Below are 18,487 nucleotides of genomic sequence, written 5' to 3'. Positions count from 1 at the left end.
ACGAACAGGGCCCAGTTTCACCTGAAAAACGAAGAATTCCGGGTCGAATTAGATTTTATAGCTTTCATAGAAGGTCGGAATTTTGGGTTCAAGTGATCTTGGCCGATTGTTTTTTAAATTATCTGTTAAAGGTTTTCTACTACTAAAGCTGGCTGAGTAACTTTCAACTAGCTAACTGACCGATTTATAATCAAAGGTGGAACCTGAAACGGGAATTTATTTTCACTTACCTCTGAAGTAGTTTGGTACCTTTGACTAAATACTACTGAGGCGACAGATTTCTGGCGCTGTGCAAGTGAGTGAGTCACAAGGATCTGAAAATTCGTTATATCTTGGTTAGACAAATCCGTTACATCTTGGCTAGACAAATTCTTTATATCTTGGAACAAATTCGTTATATCTTGGTAATACAAATTCGTTATATCTTGGTTAGACAAATTCGTTATATCTTGGTTAGACGAGTACGTTATATATTCGGTTGAAAGTACGAGTACCTACGTTATATCTTCGGTTTTTTATCTGGGCTAGGAAAATGGGGGGAAGAAAGCAATTTAGAAAGTTCAATAATTTATTGTACTAATGATTAAGAGGTAGAAGGGGAAATGTAAGATTCTCTTTCCTTTCTCCCCTGAATTCCAAGTGAATTATTTATCGGTCCCAAATCTAAGCGAGGAATATGGTTTTAGAAGGACCTAAAAATGGGTCCATGGAAATTGGTTTTTCTTAAGGTTTGCTACTGTTTTTCCATTTTCCACTACGTCTTCTTCTCCATCTACGGTAGGTAATTCCTTTCATCAAATTGGTTCTTCCTTCTCAGTGACCTAGGTCATGGTCTAATTTCCTGATAGGAAATCCAAGCCTGTCTCTATCTCTATACCACACCGTATCTATATTTGCTGAAACACTATCATCTTATCATTTCTCTATTATATCTACTGCTCTATCTTGTACCTGACGTGCGATATAAACTCGTGTTTTATATCTGTTTCCTATCTAGCTTCTTGAATTTTCTATCCTTGGTTTCGGAACACTTATCATTCTGGCTCATATCCTGTATCTATACCACACCGTATCTATATTTGCTGAAACACTATCATCTTATCATTTCTCTATTATATCTACTGCTCTATCTTGTACCTGACGTACGATATAAACTCGTGTTTTATATCTGTTTCCTATCTAGCTTCTTGAATTTTCTATCCATGGTTTCGGAACACTTATCATTCTGGCTCATATCCTGTGTTTTTTAGACGTAAAACATAACAACCAACAAACAGAAAAAAAGCTGAAAGACTAATTTAATTTTTCTACTCCATTGACTTCGAGAGCAGTGCCTGCTTGTAGACTTTTATTTTTATATTGTCAATGTTTATTTTGACCTTTTTCACGTCGTCCAAATATTTAGTCCATTGTTTTCTTCTTTTATATTTGACATTATTGCTTAGGGAATTTCTCCAGACGAATCGTGAAATCTCTCACCGAAAAAGACAAAAAAAACGTCTCCTAAGTCGGTACACCATTTTCTAATAAAGGTCTTTTTTATTCCAAAAGCTTCTACTTCTAAATTTTGGAAGTCACGGTAAATATGGAAGATGAAGAAGACGAAGAAGAAAAGGAAGAAGAAGGAGAGTTGATGGCTGCCACAATAACCAAATTTTTTAATACGGGATAAAAGACTAAAAAAAAGAGGTAAGATAAGAATTGATAGGGGATAGGGTTTAGTGGATGTGCTAAAAATGCTAAAATTTCCACACACCACACACACAATAAAGAGAGAATAGGAAAGTATTCGTGCGAGTTTTTTAGTGGATGTGACCAAAATTCCGAATTTTCTAATTCAGGAAAAGAGGAGGGAGGGAATATTTGCCTTTTCATCCAAGTAGGTGAACCTCAAATCTCTCTCTCTCTCTCTCTCTCTCTCTCTCTCTCTCTCTCTTTGTGCTCTGTTCTTGACACTATCTCGGAGCTCTATCTAGGATGTAGGGCAAATTAACAACAGTTAAAACTGTACAAGAAAGTATGTTGTGTTTTTACTACTCATTAGGTTTCAAAGAACTAAGCGATAAAGACCGTCAAATGACAAAGTAGATTCATAGGTACACTTTTTCAAACCATTGAAAATCTCCAACCAAATCCAATTGTAAGAAGCACGGATCTTAAGCACCTAGGTAACCTACCGAATTGAACTGAAAACGTGATGCTAAGACTAACAGCATTAGTAAAATAGTAAATTCAACTAGCCAAAGCAAGCGAATGTATGGATTTACTTTTCATCCACTGCAAAAAAAGCAAAAAAGTAGATTCATAGGTACACTTTTTCAAACCATTGAAAATCTCCAACCAAATCCAATTGTAAGAAGCACGGATCTTATGCACCTAGGTAACCTACCGAATCGAACTGAAAACGTGATGCTAAGACTAACAGCATTACTAAAATAGTAAATTCAACTAGCCAAAGCAAGCGAATGTATAGATTTACTTTTCATCCACTGCAAAAAAAGCAAAGCATTCCGAGTAATTATGTGCTTCAGAAGTTGGACATACCAAAAAGCAAACAAAAAGTTCAAAAGAGTAAAATACATAATGGATAGTAAAGTACCAATCGTGAAACTGAATAGCACAATAGAACATTCCTAACAATGCAAAATGAAAGTATGAGTAGCATTGATTGTAAAAAATAAGTACTATAGAAAAATAAGGTTGGAGGTAATTTTATCCACAGGTCACTTTGCAGATGATAGAGAACTTTTAGAAGGGAATGAAACGGTTAGTTTTGTCCATACTTGGAATTTAACTTATGATATGATAGAGAAACAAGGAAATCCATAAAAACGAATGCAACTTGCCAAAATTGCAGTAAATAGAGCTCTTGCTATATAGACGTGAATATAGAGGATGTGTAAGTGACATCAGTAGATATGTACAAGATTAAGGTTGAAACGTCTGATCAACATAGAATACCAAAATAACCCCAGGGTAGCCCGCTGGGTCTTGAGGTTTCCTAAACCATTTAATTAGTAATATTTCGCAAAAGAAATAGATTTGCAAACTACATATGAAAAGTGCCTCGACTGCTTCAGCAAAGGACTATACTTGTGACAGCAGTATAACCAAGGTACTTATACTATTCCATCATATATTATGTAGTTCTGTTGAAATTCGCAACTGATCTTACGTTAGCACCAAATCAGCTAGGGTCGTCGGAATGATGTTAAATTGCGAAGACCAGTCGACAAGAGCAAACAAATCGACACCACACGATGTGTCTGACCTCAAAGTTCAAACTGTTATACAAGAAGAGCGTCAGATATTTCATAAAGCTATTAAGATTCTTGATAGACCACATGCTATCCATAAAGATGTTAGATGTACCCGCCTACAAGTAGATAGTGGAATCAAAAGAATGAAAAATTGATGCAAATGGAGACTTTTGGTAACATGAAGATGATGATAATGATAGTAAAGGAATAATAATAATTGGTACTTGAAAAGTGTATCATAAATTACCCGCCTACAAGTAGATAGTGGAATCAAAAGAATGAAAAATTGATGCAAATGGAGACTTTTGGTAACATGAAGATGATGATAATGACAGTAAAGGATTAAAAATAATTGGTACTTGAAAAGTGTATCATAAACTTGTCTGGAACTTTTGCCGTTCAATTTATCTTCTTCGTTCAACTGTCATTAGTTCATTACCATGGCCTAGGTCTTACGACTAGGGACCCAGAGATACCTTGGGTATGCGGAATAAATTCTTGCGGTTTTATCTAGCCCCAAGTTCCTCAATCGTAATATCCGTACCTGTGATGAACATTAGTGCCAGTCACGTTTGTAAGAGTAGGCAATCCAGGCAATAGGGAGAGGTTTATGGACGATTGTATCTATGAATCTGTTATGGCTATTAACAGACTTCTTGGCTGATTCCGAGATTTTTTGTGTTCGCTTTCCTACCTCTACCTTTAAGTAAGTATAAGACGAGGATCTATATCCGTAGACGTTAGACCAATGGAAGCTCTGTCTAAACCTAAACCTCGTCTACGTAATTCTTCCATGTAGGTTTGTTTATGAGCAAGATCTCTATTTTTTATGATTAATTTCTTCTGTCATAATCTAGCTTTTATTAATTTTATCCCGCAACTCACAAAATATTGTATAACTTAATCTCTTGCTACTTCCGGACATCACCGTTACCTGAGTGTTGTCTTCATCTTTAGGAATGTATGATGACTTGATGAGTTTTATAAAACTCAAAGTTGGAGAGATAAACTCGAACTGATGGGCTCATAAAAGACTATAAAACTACTTCCTAGGTCTTAAAAAAGGAAATAAATACACGATCTTTGAACACTCATGATGTCATGATTGAACTTTGACAGTAAGTTTTTAATACACGCCCATCTCCAAAAGCTTGAGCTTAACTTGCATCTACAATTGAATGTAAATTTAGGACTGAATCATATTGATGTTTAGACTGCGGGAGTAAAGGGACTTTTCAGTCTCATTCTTACACCATCACATGATCTTGACTATAAAATTGTGCCGGCAATCAGCGAAGAAGAAATTGAAGAAATTTGCTCACCTTCATTTTATTTCTGAGTGAAAAGAGCGTGAACTTGGAACGACTAAGGTGGTAATACTCACACCATGTATTTCAGTGGTGGAGATATCTTATTTTCATGTACATGGAAATTTATACCGAGAGTCTACAAGATTAAAGATGTTGAACAAGTCGCGGGAAAACCAAATGTTTAATTAGTAAAAAAACTGCGAAGATAATGAAAATCAAAAGGAAACAAACTTGGAAATCTATCCTTTATCCACAAGGAAATGAACAGTGGTATTAAAGAGAATATGAATACCTTTGAGGAAAATTGTGGTGTATATTTATTTTCTGTACAATAGAAACTATCAAACCTCTTTTAAGTTCTCCTACAAGAAGCAACCTGATGACAATTGAGAACCGCTCTTCCATCACACAATCTTGACTATAAAATTGTGCCGGCAATCAGCGAAGAAGAAATTGAAGAAATTTGCTCACCTTCATTTTATTTCTGAGTGAAAAGAGCGTGAACTTGGAACGACTAAGGTGGTAATACTCACACCATGTATTTCAGTGGTGGAGATATCTTATTTTCATGTACATGTACACGGAAATTTATTCCGAGAGTCTACAAGATTAAAGATGTTGAACAAGTCGCGGGAAAACCAAATGTTTAATTAGTGGAGATGCCATAACTCCAACCAAATTGGTGGAGATGTCATTTCTCCAATTAAATTGGTGAATATGTCATTTTTCCAATCAAATTAGTGGAGATGTCATAACTCCTATCAGAATGGTGGAGATGTCATAACTCCAATCAGATCAGTACCCTAAGCATTCTCCCTAGGTCGTTCTTTATGGCATTTTACTTGAACTATTGAGGACCTGGTAACATGGGGAACTGACGATTGACGCATTTGTGCCAGTGTGTTTATGTCTCTGAATAACAATCGACAGTACCACTGACGTCTTGACTATTTGTCCTGTCCATATTGATTTTCACTTACAATACGTTTCTCATTATGAATAAATAACCATAATTAGGTATTGATTTTATGTATTTCAAAACGTTTGGTACGTAGGTAAGTGTACATACATTAGAAATGTTCAAGTACATAATTTTATTCTATTCTATTATGGGTTTTGGCTCCATTAGGAACGCAACCGTCTGCATTCACCACACAAAACGCCATAGAACTGCTGTCACATGACTTCTTAGCGGTTTTCGTGCTTTGAATTTTGATTAGTTTCAGAAGACTCGCACGGGAGCTAATGAGCTGAAATATTCAGATTTCATACTAGATTCCAATATAATAACACCCAATATGCACTAGGTTTGACTTGAGATTAGTACATGCTAGTAAATTACTATTTAAATAGGGAGGTATGTATTGATTAAATGTCACAGAAAATTTTAGCTGAAATAGACAGCCTAATTCTGAGTCGGTAGTGTCGGAGTTTCTGAATGTCAATTGGATCTCACAAAGAAACCTTCCACTTTTTTAATGCCAAGAAATGCACAAGTAGGTACGTACTAAATGACGAATTAAAAAAATAGGTTCTCAACTTCTTAAGAATCTTAAGTACCTACTTATCTATACCTAATAATTAGAGAACCTTAAAGGTACGATTTTGAACTCACATAATTAGGTACATAAAAAGAGTACTTACTCGTATACGTACCTACGCTACGTAGATATGAACCTAAATTTACGTAGATCAACTAGACAAATTGAAAACTAGTCGGGAAAAAAAGACATTAAAAAGTAAATTGGTAGGTAGAGTAATTAAAAAATTCTAAATAAAAAACAGAAGACGCCTTCACTCGTCAGACATAATGTCGACTAGATTGATAATGTTGATTTCTTCCATTACTCAACTTTCATTTACAGAGGAGTCCTCATGTCTTGGCCTCCTGCATTCCATTTAAGTAGACAGCAAGAATCCGCGCAATGAATAACAATAATTAGCAATTACCTATTAATATAAGGTAAACCACAGGGAACTTTCTTCTCGCCATACTTGTAGTTCTTGGAGCTAAGTTGTAAGGATTTTTATAGATGTCTAAATACGTCATCTTACCACGACCAATCCTCAGCTTTCAGTAATAATTACTCTGTGAATGGCAATGCTACCCGCAAGTAGGATGATGGAGCCTCGTTACTTTTGATTTATTTATAGAGGTAGGTATTTTACCATAGATGACGCTACGTAGATATGAACCTAAATTTACGTAGATTAACTAGACAAATTGAAAACGAGTAGGGAAAAAAAGACATTAAAAACGTAAATTGGTAGGTAGAGTAATTAAAAAATTCTAAATAAAAAACAGAAGACGCCTTCACTCGTCAGACATAATGTCGACTAGATTGATAATGTTGATTTCTTCCATTACTCAACTTTCATTTACAGAGGAGTCCTCATGTCTTGGCCTCCTGCATTCCATTTAAGTAGACAGCAAGAATCCGCGCAATGAATAACAATAATTAGCAATTACCTATTAATATAAGGTAAACCACAGGGAACTTTCTTCTCGCCATACTTGTAGTTCTTGGAGCTAAGTTGTAAGGATTATTACCTATAGATGTCTAAATACGTCGTCTTACCACGACCAATCCTCGGCTTTCAGTAGTAATTACTCTGTGAATGGCAATGCTACCCGCAAGTAGGATGATGGAACCTCGTTACTTTTGATTTATTTATAGAGGTAGGTATTTTACCATAGATAATTTTAGTTTACATTGAAGAAAGAAAAAATGAGTATGATTGTAAAATACAAGGTCGTGTGAATGTGAGAATTCTTTATGAGGATCCAATATAAACATGTTTGCTAGCTTTATTGCCTTTAACTCTCGGACATCTTCCATCTGGTTATCCTCATTGAAGACAACCTTTGTCCAAAATACCTATCAACTCAAAATTCCTGAATAAAGATTTAAAATGCAGCCTCCGGGACGTGATATCTCCCTGAGTACCAGGCAACCATCCTAATTAGACAATTTGCTACGCAGGAAGCCCGCTACCAACTTGAATATTTTTAGCTCAGGAAATAATCAAAGAAAATACCGCGCAGGTTTTTTACGCTACTCTTCACGTATACAGCTCGTGTAATTAACTAGCCTCTAATGAAAAGCTATAAAAGAAGACAAACGTCCAGAGGCGATTGCATAGCATCATACATAATGAGACATTATAATAATAGCACGCTACTCTTCACGTCTACAGCTCGTGTAATTAACTAGCCTCTAATGAAAAGCTATAAAAGAAGACAAACGTCCAGAGGCGATTGCACAGCATCATACATAATGAGACATTATAATAATGGTTGCTGTTGGGATGGCCAGTTAAAATTTAGCGTCATGTTTATCTAGCGTAACTTATAATTTAGCTTATCTATAATCCTAATCTCCTAGTATTTTCATAGTTTTATGTAATAATGGCTACCTACTTGTAGTATATTTTTTACTCTAGCTCTCCCTACAATTTACAATGTAAGAGTCTAGGAGTCACTCATTCTGAGTCTAGTGGGGAAAATACAGTTACCTACATTTATATCATTAGTATTAGTATGTCTCGTATGTACCTACACAAGTAGTTGTTATTTATTATTCTTCTTGAAAGTTTTATTAATACCAAGTGAATCTTGTATGAAGTTTATCAAAATTAATAATGGTGCTTATTTATACTGCTCGCATAGGACTGAAAAGTCCCTTTACTCCAGCAGTGATGATGATGACCCCGTTGTCACCATTGTTGGCAGGGGCCTTCCCTTGTACACCAAGGGATTTGGGTTGTGGAGTTCTGGATGTTGTTGTAACTTTCACCGTAATGTCACTTTTTATTAGTACTCTTATTAGTGGTCGAATTCTCAAATTATATTGATGATAAAATTCCATACCTCGGCTGGGATTGAACCCACGCCCTCCTGTTTACCAGGCGAGCGTCCTGGCCACTACACCACCGAGACTGACATTGATGCATCTGATTCTTCCAAAGACGTTGGATATCTCAGCTATGTAACTCGTATGAAGTCATTCCTGGGTGACCCACAATATGATCAATGGAACCAGCCTTGTACTACTAGTTCTTTTATGCTAAAGATTAGCTTCCAGGTCCCGGAGGACTTTATTCCAAGCACGTAACTTGTATTGGATGAGGTTTACGTGTAGTTAACGGTAGGCTAAGAATGGACTTGTATTTTGGAGCCTAACTAGATAGCCAAGGCGAATTTCTATAGGGATGGGTCTATCGAAGTATTTTGGTTGGCTAGTTTCGGTCGTTGCGTCGCGTAGGCATTAAAAGAAACTCTTTCAAATTAATAATAATTAATAAAACAAGTTAATCAAAGATCCTAAATACTCCAAAATAGGCAATAAGATAGACCAGATAAATATTTTTCTTCTAAACTAGAGATAGAGAGTACCTACTGAAAATTCAACGTGAAAATTCCTTTAATCAATAGTTAGTTAGATGTGATAAACTTCAAACTGAACATCTAAAAATCTCGCTGATGTAGTTGTTGTCAATGAGATCGACATTCCGATAGTTAGTTTCTGTCATACTATCTACTATCAGCTTCTAATATCTAATCTCTTCTAACCAGACACCCAAGAACCTTATCTATTCAACCTGTTAACACCGGAGGGTTCAAATATGTTAACTCTATGACATTATGGTCAGATGGAGGTTATTCTCAACCACCGATAGTGAACCTATGGATTTGTAAGATGACCGTACACGCTTAGTATTATTGTCAAAATAAGAAGTAGGCTTTTAATCTTTAGATAGTCAGTTATTAGAAATGTAGATCCTTGGATCAATTTCAGCCAGGTATGGAAAAAAATCGTTAAGGGCGCTATGACTTCTCTGATGAAAAAATAATAAATAAATATTGAAACTATAATCACCTTGCGATTACAGCAATGTTGCAGTAGATTTACGATTATAAAATTAAAGCTCATTATTGATTGCCATAATTAAAACCTTAATTTCGGGTCGAATAAGATTTTATAGCTTTCATAGAATTTTGGGTTCAAGTGATCTTGGCCGATTGTTTTTTTAAATTATCTGTTAAAGGTTTTCTACTACTAAAGCTGGCTGAGTAACTTTCAACTAGCTAATTGACCGATTTAGAATCAAAGGTGGAACCTGAAACGGGAATTTATTTTCATTTACCTCTGAAGTAGTTTGGTACCTTTGACTAAATACCTAATAACTGGACAAATTTTATTATAGGCTAGAAAAATTGTGTAGGAGTACCTACATTGAAATAAGCCAACCTGTTGAATAACACATTTTCAAAGCCGCAACAAGGCGTGATAATCATCGCCCAAGGCAATCTAGAAAAATTGTGTAGGAGTACCTACATTGAAATAAGCCAACCTGTTGAATAACACATTTTCAAAGCCGCAACAAGGCGTGATAATCATTGCCCAAGGCAACTATCTCCAAACCAATTCATTGAAGGTGACTTTTAGACAAAGAGTTTTTTCTAGCTATTGTTTACATTTAGAGAATGACTGGCAGAATTGCGAAATCCTTGCTTATCAGAGTCAGAATTCAGAGTTCAATTTCTAAATTTGAGGCAAGAGTTTTTTCTAGCTATTGTTTACATTTAGAGAATGACTGGCAGAATTGCGAAATCCTTGCTTATCAGAGTCAGAATTCAGAGTTCGATTTCTAAATTTGAGGAGGAGGAAGATTAAATCTCAGACATTATTATTTGGTGCTCTTGACATACTAGAAAACTTTGAGGTTCGATAATACGAGGCTCGCAGGTTCGAGACCTCTTTACATAATTTGTATCACTTCCTAGCTGTCCAGAGTGTCCAGGGACACAGAAGAAGATCTATCTATTTATTTTTATTATATCTTACGAGGATTTCTCAGCTCTTGTCCTCTTTGAATAACCCAATGTCAAATTATAGGATAAGTAAAGAAAAGCACAAATCATTCACATATTGCTTACAAAACATTTACAAATGACAGCGTTTCCGTCGTAGACATAGTTTACAACCTTCTCAGTGAGGGTAAAAGTGAAACTATATCATTCCAGAGTTATATGCTACTCGTACATCATTTCTCTTCGATATTAATTGCTCTAACCCATAGCAATGAACATGCTTAGCACGTCAATGTGATGTCAGAAGACCAATAGTCACGTCGTCCAAATATTTAGTCCATTGTTTTCTTCTTTTATATTTGACATTATTGCTTAGGGAATTTCTCCAGACGAATCGTGAAATATCTCTACCGAAAAAGACGAAAAAAACGTCTCCTAAGTCGGTACACCATTTTCTAATAAAGGTTTTTTCTATTCCAAAAGCTTCTACTTCTAGTAGAAGCTTTTGGAAGTCACGGTAAATAAGGAAGATGAAGAAGACGAAGAAGAAAAGGAAGAAGAAGAAGAAGAAGAAGAAGAAGAAGAAGAAGAAGAAGAAGAAGAAGAAGGAGAAGGAGAGTTGATGGCTGCCACAATAACCAATTTTTTTAAAGCGGGATAAAAGACTAAAAAAAAGAGGTAAGATAAGAATTGATGGGGTTTAGTGGATGTGCTGAAAATGCTAAAATTTCCACACACCACACACACAATAAAGAGAGAATAGAAAAGTATTCGTGCGAGTTTTTTAGTGGATGTGACCAAAATTCCGAATTTTCTAATTCAGGAAAAGAGGAGGGAGGGAATATTTGTCTTTTCATCCAAGTAGGTGAACCTCAAATCTCTCTCTCTCTCTCTCTCTTTGTGCTCTGTTCTTGACACTATCTCGGAGCTCTATCTAGGATGTAGGGCAAATTAACAACAGTTAAAACTGTACAAGAAAGTATGTTCTGTTTTTACTACTCATTAGGTTTCAAAGAACTAAGCGATAAAAACCGTCGCATCTGATTCTTCCAAAGACGTTGGATATCTCAGCTATGTAACTCGTATGAAGTCATTCCTGGGTGACCCACAATATGATCAATGGAATTAGCCTTGTACTACTAGTTCTTTTATGCTAAAGATTAGCTTCCAGGTCCCGGAGAACTTTATTCCAAGCACGTAACTTGTATCGGACGAGGTTTACGTGTAGTTAACGGTAGGCTAAGAATGGACTTGTATTTTGGAGCCTAACTAGATAGCCAAGGCGAATTTCTATAGGGATGGGTCTATCGAAGGATTTTGGTTGGCTAGTTTCGGTCGTTGCGTCGCGTAGGCATTAAAAGAAACTCATTCAAATTTCAAATTAATAATAATTAATAAAACAAGTTAATCAAAGATCCTAAATACTCCAAAATAGGCAATAAGATGTACCAGATAAATATTTTTCTTCTAAACTAGAGATAGAGAGTACCTACTGAAAATTCAACGTGAAAATTCCTTTAATCAATAGTTAGTTAGATGTGATAAACTTCAAACTGAACATTTAAAAATCTCGCTGATGTAGTTGCTGTCAATGAGATCGACATTCCGATAGTTGGTTTCTGTCATACTATCTACTATCAGCTTCTAATATCTAATCTCTTCTAACCAGACACCCAAGAACCTTATCTATTCAACCTGTTAACACCGGAGGGTTCAAATATGTTAACTCTATGACATTATGGTCAGATGGAGGTTATTCTCAACCACCGATAGTGAACTGTTACCTATGGATTTGTAAGATGACCGTACACGCTTAGTATTGTTGTCAAAATAAGAAGAAGGCTTTTAATCTTTAGATAGTCAGTTATTAGAAATGTAGATCCTTGGATCAATTTCAGCCAGGTATGGAAAAAAATCGTTAAGGGCGCTATGACTTCTCTGATGAAAAAATAATAAATAATTATTGAAACTATAATCATCTTGCGATTACAGCAATGTGGCAGTAGATTTAGGATTATAAAATTAAAGATCATTATTGATTGCCATAATTAAAACCACAACTATTGACAGTAGATTAACCAACTAAGTAAGCCTAGAGATCTAGTCTACACTTTTGACCGTGTATAGTACAGTGACTATCATAAAATCGAGGGCTAAGGAAAAAGGAAGTGAATTCGGACACATTGCGATTCATTTTAATGATCAGTTTACCTTGACACAAATCCAGTGGTCTCAGTCGGAGCTCCACTTGCCGCTGGCAAGCTTCCATCTTCAACGCACAATACGAGGGGTAGATTTTCAAATCCGAACCACATACTGGCGACTGAATCTCTTTGAGGCAGTCAAAAATGCAGACGCAACGTGGTGATCCGTCACTGCTTAGCTCACATGTAGCGTCGAAATCACAACGGATGCCGTGACACACTTGCCGCTCTGAAAGGTTGCTGAGGACGTTGTTCTCAAGGGAGTTGGTTTCGATAGCCTTGTTGTTCGGGGGTAATTGTAAAATAATGGAAGACGTAGGAGAAGCTGAAAGCAGAAGGAAGGATTTGGAAATTACATTGTTGAGGTAATAATCAAAAATCGTCGCGTCGATCTACGAAAGCAACAGGTATCTACATATGAAAAGTGCCTCGACTGCTTCAGCAAAGGACTATACTTGTGACAGCAGTATAACCAAGGTACTTATATACTATTCCATCATATGTAGTTCTGTTGAAATTCGCAACTGATCTTACGTTAGCACCAATTCAGCTAGGGTCGTCGGAATGATGTTAAATTGCGAAATTTGCAAATATGTTACCTTAATCCTTAATTATAGCACAGTAGGATTGATGTGTCTTAAGGTAAATGCGTCTAGCAACCTAGCACAGACTTGATATAGGATAGGTATACCTAAGTGTATATCCTATAAGTTGCTCTACATTCATCTGTGAGGTCAACTACCAACTAACTAATATGCAATAAATCTAAGACCATGTTCCATGTATTATTAAAGTTGGAATATTTTAATAAAAGAGTTTTGTTCAAGGTTGGATGATAAGCGAGTGTTTTCATTGTCTTGCTATAGACGTGAGGGACTGGTGAGTGATTAAGGGAATAATAGTGACAGTGGGTTAAGTGAACTAGGTTATAAATGTATGAAATTTCAAGAATGACACACACGATTTACAAGGTAACAGGTGACAATGACACACGAATAAATACCTATAAAATATAATTTACCAATGAACCTTCTCTGTATTTGATTATATGTCACTGCTGGGATTCGAACCGCAGTCCTCCGTTTAGAAATACTTTGGCAAAATGTGTTCAATAGTCATAGATTACAAAGGCAAATACTTATTAATTTTTTCTCTCTTCCTTTAGATGCATTGCTTTTCTGTGAACTGATTGTAGCCTTAGTTGGTTTAGAGTTACAGAAGGTAATGTTCAGAAAAACAACAGAAACATCAACACTTACCACAAGGTCCATGATGAGCGAGCAGAATCTTCTGTTTCCTCTGACAGGCTGTCTGCACCAGATGGCACATCGAGTCATACGTCACATTATCAGACCCACAGGCAGGTCTGACAATAGAGGGACAATCTGAGGGACACAGGCAATCTGCAACACCTTGCTGATTTACGTGACAACGCTCCCCGTACCCACAGCGCGTGACGGAGCAAGGGTTTTCACCTGTGGGTAAAAGAAATGTGTTCACGTTTAAATATGGGGGAGACCACTGGGGTGTATCCTACCCCGCAGCCCTTGTGGCCCCGTGCAATCATCCCTACATGTTAGGGGTACAGCTAAAATTATCGGCCTATATTTTGGAGGTTGAAGCATCCAGTCCTACTCCACCCTCCGCCTCATCAATCCATTATTGACCCAGGGGCCCAAGGCGAATCCTTGCGGGGCGCTCTTCAAAACAGCTCCTCAATTGTTCTCACGGGGCTGAGTCAGCAGAACGAGACGTTTCCCGACGATCAGTAATCTAGATACGTAGCATACCCCATCCCGTAAATCAAGAGCTAATAAGATGCTGCCCATACCCATAAAGAATAGAATAGATTACGCCTTGTTTATACTGCCAGCATAGGACTGAAAAGTCCCCTACTCTAGAAGTCTAACGGGTAGCTTAAGTGGGTAGCATTATATGATTATGAGTACACAAACAGCAAAATATGATGATAAGTAATTAAGTATGGACAGCATAGTCCAAACTCTTCATTCCATTTCTCTCACCTGATTCACATTTTCCTCGATAAATAATCCTCAACGACTTGCCATGATGTTTGCAAGATTCCTGTCGAAGAGCACACTCGTTGCTGTAGGTTTTCCCATCCGATCCACAGACTGGGTTGAATTCCAGGGAGCAGGTCTCACCGCAGACACATTCTGGATTTCTGGAACTACTGAGGCGACAGATTTCTGGCGCTGTGCAAGTGAGTGAGTCACAAGGATCTGAAAATTCGTTATATCTTGGTTAGACAAATCCGTTATACATATCTTGGTTAGACAAATTCGTTATATCTTGGCTAGACAAATTCTTTATATCTTGGAACAAATTCGTTATATCTTGGTTAGACGAGTACGTTATATCTTCGGTTGAAAATACAAGTACCTACATTATATCTTCGGTTTTTTATCTGGGCTAGGAAAATCTCGATGCAACCTCAATTTAAAAGTTTTTTAAAGTTTGTTTACTCTTTGTTGTCAGGGCTTGACCTCAAGAGACACATCAAAGCAATAGCATCTATTATGCATTGAGAGTGCTTCGCATAAATTATGTAGAAGCAATATTTCTTAATGCTTCTCCTCGATGCAACCTCAATTTAAAAGTTTTTTAAAGTTTGTTTACTCTTTGTTGTCAGGGCTTGACCTCAAGAGACACATCAAAGCAATATTATCTATTATGCATTGAGAGTGCTTCGCATAAATTATGTAGAAGCAATATTTCTTAATGCTTCTTTTATTTTGAACGAAATATTCAAATGAAAGTTGAAATTTCTTTCTTTCATCCGTCTAAAAGCGGTTGAGAAGCATCGGCAGCAAGGAGATGGGATGGAAATGTAAATAATTGAAAATACCAAAAACTTTCTTCTAGAGAAGAAATAAAATTTGTCTCTGCTTCAGTCAGCAAAGCATAGATACTCTGAGATAGACACGAGGCAATACAATATGGCGGATAATTAATTAGGCAGAAAATTTTTTTAGGCATCTGCAAAATTAATAAAAAGAGGAAGACACGAGAAAGACATTAATAATAGGTACATAATAGAAGAAAGACAGTCGACAGTTCCATTGCTTTCAAAGAAAGGTATTGTTTACATATGATCGAAAGTCAAAAATAGGCAAGAGAAATGAGTTTATTAGAATTGATGTCATCATGTTGTCTTCAGGTTCAGGTCGTCTAAAGAACATCAAGAACATTCCTGTACAGTTCTGCCTCAAGTCTTAACACAGAAAACATACCTCAGGTCTCGGTAATACGTGACGCTGCTGCCTGTGTACATGATATATAGTCTTCTAGCCATCAGGCCTGGGATTAAAGCAAAACACATATCCTTAATCCGGAAACATTCATTACCATAATTTTTGCCTAAAAGCAAAACATACATCCCTAATCCGACAAAATTCATGCGACATTGTTGACAGGGTGTTCAAAATTATATACCAAAGACAATAAAACTGGTATCTGCAATAATTCTAATCTTTCCTATTGAAAAGTAGAGTCAATATCATAAGTAGATACTGTTTACGGTTTAGACTTTAGACTCTAGAGCTAGAGTATTAAGTAAGGGTAACAAATTTATGTATGGCAGGGCGCAGGGGAAAACTCGTAAATTCTGGCCTTTACATTCTACTGTTTTCCTGACTCTAATTCTGTCCCATATTTTTCCTCTTTTAATAAATGTTCCGTGCGAAAATGTGTTCCTACGTGAGTCTCTCCCTCTCTCTCGTTTATCTCTCTCTCTTTCCTTTCTCCCCTGAATTCCAAGTGAATTATTTATCGGTCCCAAATCTAAGCGAGGAATATGGTTTTAGAAGGACCTAAAAAAAATGGGTTCTCTCTCTCTCTCTCTCTCTCTCTCTCTCTCTCTCTCTCTCTCTCTCTCTCTCTCCACACAAATCCTTATAGTCCACTCCATTGCTGCCACAGACGGGTCTCGAACCTGTGTGGTCCCCGTAGTTCGGACACTCCTGTGGACATTCACACTTGTAGGAAGTCCCATCCTCTGACGGAATACATTTAGCACCATATTGACATGTGTTTTCTTGACAGGGGTTTGTCAATTCGGGAGGGAAAATATAGCAGGCATACAAAAAGTCGAGTATCAAAAATATTTGGTAACAATAGAAGCTGGTTTTCATAATTTCATTCCTTCGATTTTATTCATAATGGCAAGATAGATTTGAGGTTTGCAGGAGCTTGGGTTATGCAGTTATGCAGGTCGAAATCACATCGTTAGTATTCGATCGGTTTCTGCTAGGATTCCCACGTGGTCAATATTCATTGTGCTTGTGTAACCCATTTAGTTGTCTTCTTACGATTATATCCTATCAACAAATAAGAATGGGTTACTTTGATCATTTCCAGTCGTGATTTTAAAACGTCTGTCCCCTGGCTGAATGGTTTGACTGCTTTACGATTACGACGCTACACAGATGGGTCGGTATATAAAATATGAATATAACAATACAGCATGTAACATTGACAGATACCGCATATCTAATCAGATTAAATTCAAAGACGTGATAGTGCTAAGAGCCTCTGAATTAAATCCTTCCTCAAGAATAGTGATGAGTACAAAGGTGTCATTTCCTATTCAAGGTGGAAAAGTCATCAGGAAAAAGAACTCTTTTATCAAAAGAAGAAATAAAGAAATATGTAGGTAGTACGTTTTTCCATTTTATTAGTTTCATGAAAGGATAATGTGAAAGCAAAGATATAAAATACGGCAAAGACATCAACCCGTTACCTACATTCCTAATTGGAAAACATTTCCCCTGAGGTAAATCTGACGAATATGAAATTTGTCTCGTATAAACTCACGTCCTAATGACCCTTGAAATGAAATCATAAAAATCCCCCATGCACTAAAAACTTGTTATCTACTGTACCTACTAAAGACTGACATTAAAGTGTACATAGAAAATAAATGCTTCGGCTGGAGTTTTCTTTAGCTCTTGGCAGAGTTCCATGGCTAGGTAGGTATTTGAAAAAGAAAAATTCAATTGCTGTTATACAAATAAGTGGGTATACCCATACCCATATACCTCCTGATAAATGCATCGTGAATAATTGACGTCCTGAAGTATTTAAAGAATCTATTTTTCACTAGATTCCCCTGGAACCTGATAATGGGTTTTTCTATTTTACACTAGGAACTTTTATAATAGTAGTAGCCTACTGCTGGAGTAAAGGAACTTTTCAGTCCTATGCGAGCAGTATAAATAAGCACTATTATTATTATTATTATTATTATCAAGCTTTCGAAATCTCGATTGACTCTTATAATATCTTGAAACTAAAAATAACTTCCACTATTGACTATCAGTAGGTAGGTACATCTAATGGTAAGTACTTCTTCTTTCTATCTTCTGCACTGCTTGAAAGACATTAGTCCTTATTGTATCAAAAATAACTCCTATTACTACAGTTCCGCTATACTCTTTTAGTACTGTTTTCTTTCTATCAATCTTCTTTGGATTACCATACAATATATCATCAAAATTTAATAGTTTGGAAATTCAATTTAATGGTTTAGTTAGCAGAACATATTGGTCAGATGAATTGAGTGTGCAGATATTAATTTTAACAACAAATACGTTATTTCAATTCTAACAGGTAGGTATTTTCGTCAGTAGTTCTTAATATGAGGGCTATCGTCCAAATTGTGGTTCATCTTGATGAATATTTTGAATGATCAGAACCTGTTTTACCGTTTGTGATCTTCCTCTTCATTCTCGGGGCAGGCCAAACTATGACATATGTTTACAGTAAAAGTAAAACCCATTTGAAAAAACATTACTCAGTTTGAATTGCATTTTGTAATGCATGAAAAAACAATTAAAGTCATTCTTAAGCCACAATCTATTACAATAAGAGCTTTTA

At 36.3% G+C, this 18,487-nt stretch overlaps 1 protein-coding gene across 1 annotated transcript in view; it reads right to left on the bottom strand.

The window, feature by feature from the left end:
* The window catches only part of LOC103504818 (agrin-like), a 45,653-nt gene that overhangs the window by 21,316 nt on the left and 5,850 nt on the right, over positions 1–18,487 (bottom strand). The window contains exons 3-5 of the mRNA XM_026820261.1: positions 14,614–14,832; positions 13,849–14,064; positions 12,597–12,914 (exon numbers count right to left, since the gene is read on the bottom strand). Of these exons, the coding sequence (XP_026676062.1) occupies positions 12,597–12,914; positions 13,849–14,064; positions 14,614–14,832 (753 nt within the window). The remainder of the gene's footprint in view (positions 1–12,596; positions 12,915–13,848; positions 14,065–14,613; positions 14,833–18,487) is intronic.

Source organism: Diaphorina citri, unplaced genomic scaffold (assembly GCF_000475195.1).
Source record: "Diaphorina citri unplaced genomic scaffold, Diaci psyllid genome assembly version 1.1 scaffold134, whole genome shotgun sequence".
Lineage (NCBI taxonomy): Eukaryota > Metazoa > Arthropoda > Insecta > Hemiptera > Psyllidae > Diaphorina > Diaphorina citri.
Note: the sequence above shows the minus strand (reverse complement) of the source record. Positions and strands in the feature narration are given on the sequence as shown.